We start from the raw sequence: 12,273 nt of genomic DNA on the forward strand, positions 1-12,273 counted from the left end.
GCCTGGCAGCCCTTGTGTGCGCAGCTGCTAAGACCCGGTGCTGGTTTCGGGCACCTGCTGGCAAAACCAGGCAGTCCCGTCCCGTCCCGTCCCGTCCCGGGCCCGAGGCAGGCTGCGAGCCCCGGGTTTATTTCTCCCCAAGCCACTCTGCTGGGGAGCGGGGAACTGCTCCCCGCAGCACCCCTGCGCCCGAGCCCCTTCGCATCGCACCCACCTCACTCCTCACTCGAAGGCGGTTTCACACGGCAGCGGTGGAATCTGTGCGTTCACAAGCAGGGAGCTGAAGGACCGAGCCCTTAAAACATGAGCGCCTGCTACTCCCGAGCTGACTGTGTGTTAGCAGGGGGGCTAGGACAGCCCCCTGCAAGGGCCACATCTACTCTGCCATGGATTTTGCTGCTTGTTATTCACAGCTCTCATTCAGATCAGATTTACTAAGCATCACTCAGATTTACTACACAGAAATTCACAGCAGAAGTCAGCTGCTGTCCCTCTTTATCTCCTTGCAATGCCAGTGAAAAACAAGGTTGTTCTGTGAAGATGTCACAGATCTTACAGCCCTCCCGAGGTTACAGGCAATTTGGGTGGGCAGATGGCTCTCTTGAAATATGCTAATAAAGGACTGGGAGTGGGGAGGAATGACACAACACAGTAATTAACAAATGATGGAGAGGATCGGTAGAGCTTACAGAAATTTCCAAGCTACATAAATAATCTAAGGGGCATGGGCTTAATAGCTGAGAACATATGGATGCTAATTGTATACTGCTCCACCAGAATGGGAAGAAAAAGCTCCTTGTTCATAGACCTGCCTCTGTCCCAGCTCAGAGGCTCCAGAAATTAACTCTAGGATTGCAGAGCTCAGCACAGAGTGTCTTTGCTCTGCCATGTAGGCTGTGGCAATTCTGACACCAGTTGAATCTCTCACAAACGCCAAATGGAGTTACTATATCAACACTTGCTACAACATCTTTATACCTTTTGTGCAGGGGATCATCCAGATTGCAAGGGTCTGCGAGTGTGTCTCTGCCTCTGTGGATGTAGCTGTACTACTCTGGCAGTTCGCAAGAAGAGACAAAAGAGGATGGAGACAGAGAGAAGGCAGCCTGCTTTCAGATTTCCTCGCCACAAATCAGTGCTGGAAGGCTGCACAGGTAACACTGCTGAAGAGGAGAGCAGAGGCATGGGACAGGTAAGCCATGGACAAGGCAAGCAGAAGGAATACAGCTGCATTAGTAGCTGCTCTTTTGGTGTCATTTGGTACCGCACGTTTGAGAACTGCAGAACTAGAATAGCAGTGGGAAACTGAAGACTGGTGCAAAAGTGGCTTGTGCAATATCAGCTCTAATCTGAAGTCAGGCAGGTCCAAATTCATCCCTGAAATAATACCTTTAACTTCTACCACAGCTTAATTTGTCCGGGGCTGCAAGGATGCTGCTCAGTGGTTTGATTTAATTTCCATCTGATTTCTTTGGAGTTCATCAACTGCTTAGGTATGACCACGAATGTAGCACGGTCCTGAAAGCACAGTTTAGGGATAAAATGAACCATCATCTTCCTGGCATGAGAAACACTGGCTTAGCTAATCCTATGATGAGAATCAGCCCTCTTTTAACACAGTACTTTCAAGAGCAAGAAGTTAAGCATGAGAGCAAAGACAAGTGACAAGCCAGACTCCAGAGAGACCTCAGTTCATGCACAGGAAGGGAACAATGGTACTTTGTGAGTTAATTTGGGATGCTCGGGGGTAAAGCGCACATGAAATACTACACACACTCTGAAACAGCTGCGTTTTCTCAGTTGCGATCAAGTCATCAGCCCCAGCCATTTCCCACTCTCTCCCAATCACAAGGATGACTGTTTCCCTTGACAAAGGAACCTGCTGTCCCCAGCACCAGGCCCTACAGCTCCACCAGCGGTGAACTCTCCTGCGCCGGCGCGGCCTGCCTTGTTTGCAGGTGGCCTTTGAGACAGCGAGTATCAGAGGGAACCCGCACAGCAAAGGGGCTCCCAGCAAAAATGACTGGGAGGTTAATTTTAGCGGAGGCTTAAAACGTTAGGAATTGCAAGCCTGGTTCCTTGAAGCTTGGGGATTTAACGAGCATATTCTGAGTGCTGATCTCACCCTCCGCTCCGTGCAGCCTTCTGGTTGTTTTATTCAGTTATTTCAAACCCTCCTCTGATGTTAAGGCCTACTTCATTCAGCTCCTTAACGCTCTCAGGCAAGGTCTCCTCTCTGTTTTCAGCTTTCAGTTCCTCTACCAATCTTGCTTTTCCCTAGAATACACTTTAAAAGAGTATTCTTAAAGTTTGCCATCCCTGGACCCTGTCTGAGCAATGTTACATTTCCAGTTATTCTACCCTGTGTAACACACTGAACTTGCTCCCCATTTCCTTTGCCCAGGGCTCTAATGATTTTTGATTTTTCTTTTTTCCAAAAACCTCCCCTGCCTCCCTTCTGAATTGTATTTCCCTCTCTCTGTTTAGTCAAGATGAATTTTTCCTCTATTCTGTTCTTGTTCTATAACGAGGCATTCTTGCCCGATTTTCTGATGTCATCCATCCATCCCAAGACTGTGAAAAATCATCCTCTTCTGACTACCTGTACTGTAACACAATATGATCCCAAATTGTCAGGCAGCACCCTGCACATCAGAGACTGGAGCCCAACCAGTCTGGCCAACCTTGCCCAGAGGCAAGCTGCATGACTGAGATACAATGACATGGGTGAAAGACAAAGCGGGGGAAGAGGAAAGAAGTTTGGGTTGCACGAGTAGAACGAATGCAAAGGGGCAAATGCACCACGATGTGGGTGAACAGGCTGGGGATAGTGAAATCTGAAATGGAGGGGGGTGGGTGACAGGAGAGTGGTCCACAGGGTGGCCGTGGGAAGAGGGGGATTAGAGGAGGATGTCTGGACCCTGCAAGATGGGCTGAGCAGCAGTGCAGGCACAAGCCTGGCTCTTGACACTCTTGGGGCTTGGTTTTTAGAGTCAGCAGCCAGAATTTCACTATTTGACACCTCTGTAGCTTCCAGAGAGCACTCAAGTGGATCCTACCAACCCCTGCTGCTGCCATCCTGCCTCCCCACAACCTCCCTCTGTCCTGCTCCGAGAGGCAGGTCATGCTGGTCCAGCCAGCCAGATGCCAGTAACTACTCACCAGACAGCTCCAGCTCCTGGGGACCAGGTGGAAAATCCTGTTCCTGGCGTCACAGCTGAGCCATGTGCCGCTGAGCCGCTGCTCTGCTCCACCTCAGAGATGGACACACTTCACACTGTGACAGTAATAGTCTTTCAGATGAAAATGAGGTTTAGAAGAGGGAAGAAGTTTTTTATAATTAAGTCAAGGTGCCTGAACCCAGAATGAGGAGCACTTTTTAACCAGCAGCCAAATAGCTCTACAGGCTCTGTTCTTTAAACCATCTATCAGCTTTTCATTCCAGAGACCATCAGTCAAGCAGCAGGCCCTGGAAATTACCTTACCATCTCTCCAGCAGGGTATTTTTGTACAGAAGTCTTGCTGGTGGGTTTGCAAACTCCGTGTAAGTAGCTTCACTTACTACAACCTGAGTTGCTTCACTAAGGAATTTAGGACAGAGCCTTTTGTCTCGCATGGGAGACACCACTCTAGGGTTGCAGTTTCACAAGATTTCCTCCACTTCCTTACCTAAAAGAAATTAAAAACTAATCACTCCTTAAAAAGAAATATAAATTAGAAGAGTCTCTTTGAGCGCCCTTGTGTCTGTTACAGACAGAACTTTCCAGACCTTACTTGCTCTTTGGCACTTAACGCTTTTGCTACAAGCCTTCTCGCAGCAGCGCAGACAGCTGCTTTCCTTGACCTACTGGTGCTAGAAGCCCATTCAAGAGAAACTGCTGAAGATTTCCTGTTCTGAGGCTCGGTCCTGGCATGACAACTCACGCAGCACTGCAGTCAGGCTCATGCCATCAGCAGTGAAAGATAAATGCAGCCATCCACCACTCCACATTTACACAAAATTATTTTTCTTCTTAGAGAAGAATCATAGTAATGAGCATCTTCTGCTCTGCACCTCTGCATAGAAACCTATGCGTGTGAGAACGCTTGGCTTCAGACATGAAGCATTCGTAGGAACACTTAGTGTCAATTCCAGAAGCTCCAGATTTTAAGGCCCACAGGAATCCTCTCTCCCCACCTCCTGCATGGCACAAGCCAGAAAATTCTCCCCATGATCCCTGCATGTGAGCCCAAAGCATCTGCACAGTGCTATCTTCACACTGCATCGAAGGAGTCACCCACTTATTCTGATGCTTAACTATCCCTCTATCACTATAAATCATTTTAAAATCCAGTTGTCAGGGGATGCTACTCCACGTTGGCCTGCTACACCGAAGACCCATCAAGTTCCATGTTTACTCCAGTGAAAGTAATTCACTTTGATCATCTTACTATTGGAGAGCTCAATTTTTCTCTTGCATGGGCCTCTAATGCTTTTCCAAACAAAATGGATACTATAATAGTTTTGGTTTGTTCTGGGTTTTTTTTATAGAAACACTTTATTGCTGCAGTCAATAACCCTGTGTATCACACACAAATAACCGATTACAGTTTAAGAAACTAAAAATAATTCTGCAAGTGGTAATACTGAGAAAATGATCATACATGAAAGGATACAAAACTATACATTTAAGTTACTAGAAATTTACTAACTAAAAAATTCTGCAGACGTGTGAAGTGTCTTGTATAAACTATACAACACGTGCCAGTGTAAAGTTGTTTAACATTATACATTACCTATCTACAAATGTTTACCTAAATACAAGACCAGCTGCAATTTTTTGAACAGTTATCTTCTATACAAAGACAAGTGCTTTCAGTACTTCATTGGAATATACAGACACTGCAACATCTCAAAACTAAAAAATAATCACAAAATAAAAGGTCCCACTTAGAAGTCTTCTTTGCGTATCTAATGTAACGTTGTGAAAATCCAGCCAGCAACGTCCTTGCTTTTTTATTTGCCATGTTTCACCCATATTTGATATGAATCCAACCAGAATCATCAACCTCCCTTTCACTGCTGGCCACAATCTCCACAGCAGGCTACACCAGAAATCTCTATCTTAACACACCTCAGCTTTAGCAGAAATTTGGACCTGGGTCCCACTTTGTCATACATACTTACCCAGCCAAACACATGGCAGAAGCAACGGCTCCCGCGCACGGCCGTGTCCATGCACCACGAGCGGACACCAAGCACCCCCCGTTCCTTACAGCACCGCCACCAGTGGGACTGATGTCCTGACCAGTACAGGGGACTGGCAGGAGGAGGCTCGGGCAGGGAGTTCCTATTGCTTCCCAGGATTTCCCAGACACAGCACAGAGGCCCAGCACTTCTCTAACCCCTCGCAGGCTGAGTGTAACCTGTGTTGAATCCCTCCTGCAAAAAATGATGTTCAACCAGAGGAAGCTGTCCCTAGGTCTGGCCATCTCTTCAGAACACAAGGCAGCATTTTAAACACCACCCCTGCTCCCAAAATACAGGGTTACAGCTGAAGACAGAATTTATAGGAATTTAACATCTCCTGATCTCTTAAAAGGGATTAACCTTCTGCAGCACATGCCTGTATTTCTAACATAATGCATGTTCACAACCTGGCAGATATACCAAATATACCACGGCAGGGAAATTCCCTTGGCACAGACAGCATTTTTTTGGACAGGTTTTAAATCAGTAGAATGGGAGCCTGGTCAGATGTCTAGAGCATGGGGCATATCAGCAAAGGCTCTGGCAATCTAGGAAAGGGATCATGGTAGATGGTATTAAGCCTATATTTCCTCCTACTTAAATTCTGGTCTCAGCAAAGTCGCAGGTAACCCAAACTAACTTTGGCCAAGGAACAAGGACTAAAAATATTCTGACTTCTATTTTCAGTCATTTCAAAAGCTGCTAGAAGGAAGTGTTGGAAAGCCTGATCTGACGGGGGGTGGTCGTTCCCCTTACTGCTGCTAGCTCACCTAAGCTAGTATCAGTGCCTCGCAGCTGGAAGCTGAAAACAAGTCAACAGAATCTTCTTGAGGAGAAAGAAGGAAAAAGCACCATTCAGCTTTCTCACACCATTTGATGGCACCATGCAGAAGCACAGAACTGCAGCTCCAGAAGCCCACCGTTAACACCAAGCAAGAACCAGCATGGGAAGTGTGACCAGCATAAATGAAAACCCCTGACAGACGGATCTCTTCTGCAGCTCTTCCTGGTATGAGCATTCCTAAACAGTATGAAGAGTTTAAATATTAGGCCTTAACTTTAATTCAGAAAAGACCTCCTGGGAGAGGGAATGGTTAGCAGCAACGCTGGCTGAAACAGTTTCATCTGCAAATATTTTTCCTCAGATGATTTTGCTGGAGATTATTTTTCTTCCCAAAATACACACAGGCATAGCAAAAACCTTCAGCATCCTGAATACACTGAACACTACCTAGCATGTGCCACATGGAGCTTCCAAAACACCAAATGAGATTTCACAATGTTTCACCACGGTTAACATATGACAGTGACTGAAACTGAACCAGCACATTACAGTATGCCATACTGGCACTTGTCAGAACATCAGTCAGACACCAGTGCCTCTCAGGTGTGAGCTGGAGAACAAGCAGGTTTCATACCAGAACTTGTCTGTTTTCATTTCACCTACTGGCCACAGATCAGATGAGAACATGCACAGCATCGGTCAGCAGCTGATTCTGTGCATCTTGCAGCTGTAATGTGAGCACCTCGTAGCCATGTAAGCCTTGTGCACCTGGGCATTTCAGAAGAACATAACGAAGGTGTGCAAGACCTGGTATTTAATCCACCTGAGTTTATCTAGTAAATCTTTTCACAGAACAAAATGAAAACAAAACAAGACAGTGTATTATCCGGGTTCTCATAATAGAAGAGGATCACCCACAGCAGAGTTCAGGAAAGAACCTGAGTAATTGCACTTTAAATTATCGCAGGCAAGCTCTACATGTGTGTGGTCATGAAGACTGCTGCCCCGATACTAGCAGAGTATGCAGGGTTTGTCTGCCAGTATCACGTAAGCATGGGACATCCCGACACCTCAACACAGTACACAAACCCATGCCGGTGCAGCTTTGCTAGGACTGCCTAGAGGTCCGGGTGTTTTAAAACCTCTCAAGAACAGGGTACCAGCTTGTTCATGAAGATCACAGCCTTACTGGCTTCAAGCATGAGATCATGTAAAGGCACACGCACACTTTTCCTCCAACAGCTCTTAGAAACCACTGGTGCGTGTTCTCTTACCATAGTCCCTTCTCTGCCTTTTTTCAAAAGATTAACTTAGAAATAAATTAATACTGTATTTTAAGAAAAAAATCACTGATCTCTTACTGTCATTCTTTGGGAAGTCTTAAAGCAACTACTTTTATTACGAAAAGAACTTGCTCAATGAAATTTGCACTTGAAAAAGACTAAGTAAAACCTGAACAGAGCTGGGGATTTAGTTCAGTATCTCAACACATAAACAGCTTTTAACTAACTGAGAAGTCCAGACAACTCCTACTAAGAGCAACCAGAAGATGATCATTGACTTTACAGAGATTTAAATAGGGTTCAGGTAGAGAAAGTCAGCTTCCACATGCCGGGGTCTCCTATGTGTTGACTTTTCGTGGGGCTTCGTTTCTGCTCCAGTCGCACTGAGACTTTGGTTAAATGAAGGCTTGAAGCTGGGCAGGGCTTCAGTGACGCAGATTGGTCAAGCGAATTAACAGCAGACACCCCAGGCTTTGGGCAACTCTGCCTAAAGCACTACAAACACATTTTAAAGCTGTCCTTCTCTTTTCATTGAGGCTGACTAATTAAAAAGCCAGTCCCAAATGCAAAAGCACAGACAAAACTATTCTGATCACATAATGCGTCACATCAGGACTAAAACCAGGCAGGTATTTTTAAACTCGTCCACTTAATGCAATATCTACTTCCTAGACTTTGACCTCAGCATCGCTTCTGACAGGATCAAATCCTTGGGTAATTCACACATGACACAGCACTGAAGAAGGAAAACCAATTTCAGCTGTATTGACTAAGTATCTTTTTTTCCGTAAGAGCTCACATTTTTACCAATACAGCAACAAACCCTTTGCAAAGGGTTTGGAATGAGTTACATCAGGTATATATGTGCAGGTGTGTTGATGGTCTGACCTGTTAAAAATAAAAAGCAAAACCAATCCTCAAAACAGAGCACTGAAACCATTATGCATTGAAAATGAACACTGTACACATCCAGTACTCCCCACACACAAGTCACAAGTGCAATATCCTTTGAAAAAAATTGCTCCTCAAAGGAAACGCGAAGAGGCAGAGTTTTTTAGTGTTATGTTTAGTAAGATAATGTGGGCATGTGTTGGAAATCACAGGTTGGAATTTTTTTTTTTTTTTTTATAAGGCAAGAGGTTTATGTTCCAGAAGAATAGATGGGGTAAAGAATGAAGAAATGTTTTGAAAATGACACATTCTTTCAAGTTTCATTCTCATTTGACATACATATTACAAAATAAAGATTTTAAAAAGTGCTATATGCTTTGTAAGTCTCATCACAATATGTAAAGCAAAATTTTACACCTGCTGCCTAAGACAAAATGTTAGTGGCAGTGTTAGCGGTAGATTAGACTTTTGCGCTCTCTCTTTTTCCTCAGTGGCTGGGACAACCTCCTTCATCATGCTCAAAGAACAGACAAACAAACCAACCCCACTCTACACACATTCCAGAATCATTTAGAGTCATCTTCTAAAGTAACAGACTCCATGAAGTTGATGACAGTTCACTAGTGGCTTGCTTGATACCAAACCCAAGGCTCATTCTACCCAGTACCCTGTGGCTCTTTGATCAGCCAGTATGAGAGACAAAGCGTTGAGAGGTATGTAACCATGATGACATTGACAGATATGCTAAAAGGATTTTAAAAAATTCCAACACAAACAAATGTAAAAAAATTCATCCGCCAGCCCTCAGCTGTTAGCCCATTTTAAAAAGGTAGAGCAGTTTGCAGTAAACAATGATGTTTTAAATCTTCAAGGACATACAGAAACACCCCTCCCACCCAGCAATCAGACGTGAAGGATTTCTGCAGCACAGTCTTCTGGCTCTGTGTAATGTGAAGAGTTTGTGTCTGAATGGTGAACCCCAAGCATTTCTTTACTTTCGAAGTTTGGCTCCATTAGTGCAGGTTTTTCAAAAATATTCTTTTTGCTAGTTTCTGGACAGTTTTGTACATATATTACTCGGTTATAAGCTTTAAGTCTCTTCCACAGCTGTACGTACACTTTGCATTGTACATACATGAACAGAAGTCCTCCAGTGAAACCAATAGCCACAACCACCAGCTTAGTCCAAAATGGCCACTCTAGAATCCCTGTAAGAATGAAAATTAAAAAAGAAGAAAAAAAAAAAAAAAAAAAAAAAAGGACCAGGTCAGTATTGGCTGAACTACACTGGATCTCTCAAAAACATCCTTTAAGGAAACTGTCACAGAGTCTGGGCCATGCAAACTGTTCTTATTTTGCCATTTTTCTTGTTTGGCCTTTTCTGCCCCGCCTGCAAGTCAAACACATGCAGACTTCTACTTCACATACCATATTTATTCTCACCCACCAGAGGAAAAACAAAACAACTGATCCTCTATGTCTGAGCCCTTGGGCAGCACAAACAGAGTCAAGGCAACAGCCAGTAATAAGTTTAGGTCCTTTTACACCTGTTTTTAAATGAAAATTGGATCAGATTATGAAAGGAATTCTATGTCATGGTTTCCTCTTCATAGCAGGAGATTCAACTCAGTGACCCAAGACGTCTGTTCCACTCTGTGATCACACCCTACATGGAGTCAGTCTTTAAACTCAAAAGGGAACAATTGTTACCAACTAGCTTGACATGTCTTTTATGCAGACCAGGCAATTTTATCTGTATCAGACTCACTAACTTACAGTTGAACTACAGTATCTCTTCTGATGCAAAATTGCAAGTGTTGGAGATGCTGAAGCATTCTGGCAAGCGTACCCTCTGTATTAAAAATGACCATCATTACTTTTCCTGAATTTGTCTAGCTTGAACTTCTAGACATTGTATCTTGTTACATCTCTATCAACTACTTTTAAATGACAGTATTCATTTTATACATCTTCTGCTTGCATAGGTCCTGTACCCACTCAGTTTCTCTCCCTTTAAAGATAAGTGGCATCACAAGATGGATATGAAACCATGCTGAATCACCCAGTATCAGGTTTCTCAGAGAATAAAATCATGGCCTCCCAAGTATTCAAAGTTTTCACCAAGATACGGGCCAATGTTTTTTTGGAAATACATGGTAGCATGGGAGGAATGAGAATATTTTAGTCCTAAAATACAAAGGGCACTGCAATGTGACTACAGATGAAATCCCACCCACGATTAATACCCCAACCTCTGATTCACAGGTGAGCTATCTGATGCCATCCGTAGCAGTGATGGCATATGCTTGCCCCTGTGGAGACATGCATGTATACCCACACGCGCTCCCCACACCCCCCGGCTCATTACAGCACTCCCCAGATTTAGAATCCAAATGAAGGGAGCAAAGGCAGCACTGTAACAAGTACTAAATATTCACACTAACCCTTCTATTCACATTCATCTAATATATTTATTGACTAAAATAACCTGGAGACTATAAATCTTTGAAAGCATATGCTTTTCATTATTATATGGAAACCTTACACTGAAAGGCCAACAATTTTCAGCATACATGGAAGAGATGGGGTTGGACGGAACAGAAACAAAAAGATTTCATGCAAAGCAACTTCCTGGCTGAAGTCATGAGCAATCAAACTACAGCCCAAATGAGAAACAGCAGCAAAACTGTTCCGTTCGAAGTGTGATTCTGCTCTAAAGAGACTGTAACAGCCCTGTGGATTTGCAGGCTTACTGATGCTCAGTTACCTCCCCAGGTGACAATCTTCAATCACCAGCAAAACATTTTCCAACTGCATGTCTAGTTGGCATGCAACACTCTGTGAGCAAGGACAGCTTGCATTTTAATGGCTCCCAGCCTTGGTAGATAACCCCATCCCTTCTACCCCGCCTTCAGGGACAGCTCAGCTGCTTGAGAAACAGTTCTGTGACAGCTGCAAATTTGCAGCTAAACAGATTTCAGTTCGATAAGTTTACAGCTGGCGTACTAAAGAAAACCTACTATTCAAGCAGTTAAGACATCCCTGCAGCGGGGTGGCAGCCACTACATGAACTGCAGTGCACCTCATCTCAGTTGCGTGACTGGAGTCCTAAGAATCAACCTGAATCTCTTCTGCCTTCAGGCACAACCACTCATAAAAATTTCTCCAGTCTAACATGGCTCTCACAGGAAACTAGTTCTAACCCATCTCTCAGATGACAGAATAGAAAGAAAACCCTGTTGATTTACCTCAAAGATTTGGATTTAGGTTCCTCTTACTACTTCTCTTTTTAAATAGTCTTCTGGTTTTGCCCAGTTAAAAGGTACTCATAGCAGCAAACAAATACTTACGTCCTTATCTGCACAGTATGCGTTCCAAATCAAAACTAAATTAGCTAAGGCAGTGCAATTCTGTGTCTGGCTACAGTGGATTAACTCTCATATTTGTGCATTTCACAAATACAAATTAAAATGACTTGAAATAGACTTAAAAAGCACCCGCAGATGAATTTACACGGATTTAACTAAATAATTTTAGAACTATGCTTTTAAACCAACCCAACCTCAGGCTAAGTGTATACATTACCTACACACTCATTCTCCGCATCCTCTCTGCATTCAGGATAAATAATTATTCGAAGAGAGTAAGTGGGAAGATAAGCAAGTAACGTACCAGTAGTCTGTCCCTGTTTAATCTCTTCAGCGGTCCTGTCTATCAGGACATAGAGAGACCATACAACACAGGTGATGGCAATGATATGGAATGTTACAGAGCACATGATCTTCCTCCTCTCGCTGGCTGTCATCTGCAGCTTCTCCCACTGGCAAGAAACCCAGAAGCAGAGGAAGAGATTAGGTGTTTATTGCAGTTACTAGAGAGTATAAAAAGAGAACGCTGATAAGAACAAAATCCGGGCAGGAAACCAGTTTCCTCCTAACATGGATTTTAAAAGTCACACAGCACTATCGCTCTGTGTGCAGAACGTGTGCGACAGCGGGCACCTCGCCCGGCTGCGACGGGAGCGGACCTGGCGCCGGAGGGGACCTGCGGTGCTCAGCTCCGACCCGGAGCCCCGGCGCGATGCC

General features: G+C 44.1%; 1 protein-coding gene across 1 annotated transcript; it reads right to left on the reverse strand.

Annotated features, from left to right (window-relative positions):
• Window positions 1–8,465: 8,465 nt before the first annotated feature.
• On the reverse strand, window positions 8,466–12,008 carry LOC104628656 (E3 ubiquitin-protein ligase MARCH8; the record flags this gene model as incomplete). The annotated part of the gene is made up of 2 exons (XM_010297314.1): window positions 8,466–9,396; window positions 11,861–12,008. Coding segments are annotated over 2 exons (453 nt in total), but the record flags the coding sequence as incomplete, so codon positions are not given.
• Between the last annotated feature and the right edge of the window lie 265 nt (window positions 12,009–12,273).

The sequence above is a fragment of the Phaethon lepturus genome, unplaced genomic scaffold (genome assembly GCF_000687285.1).
Source record: "Phaethon lepturus isolate BGI_N335 unplaced genomic scaffold, ASM68728v1 scaffold26051, whole genome shotgun sequence".
NCBI lineage: Eukaryota > Metazoa > Chordata > Aves > Phaethontiformes > Phaethontidae > Phaethon > Phaethon lepturus.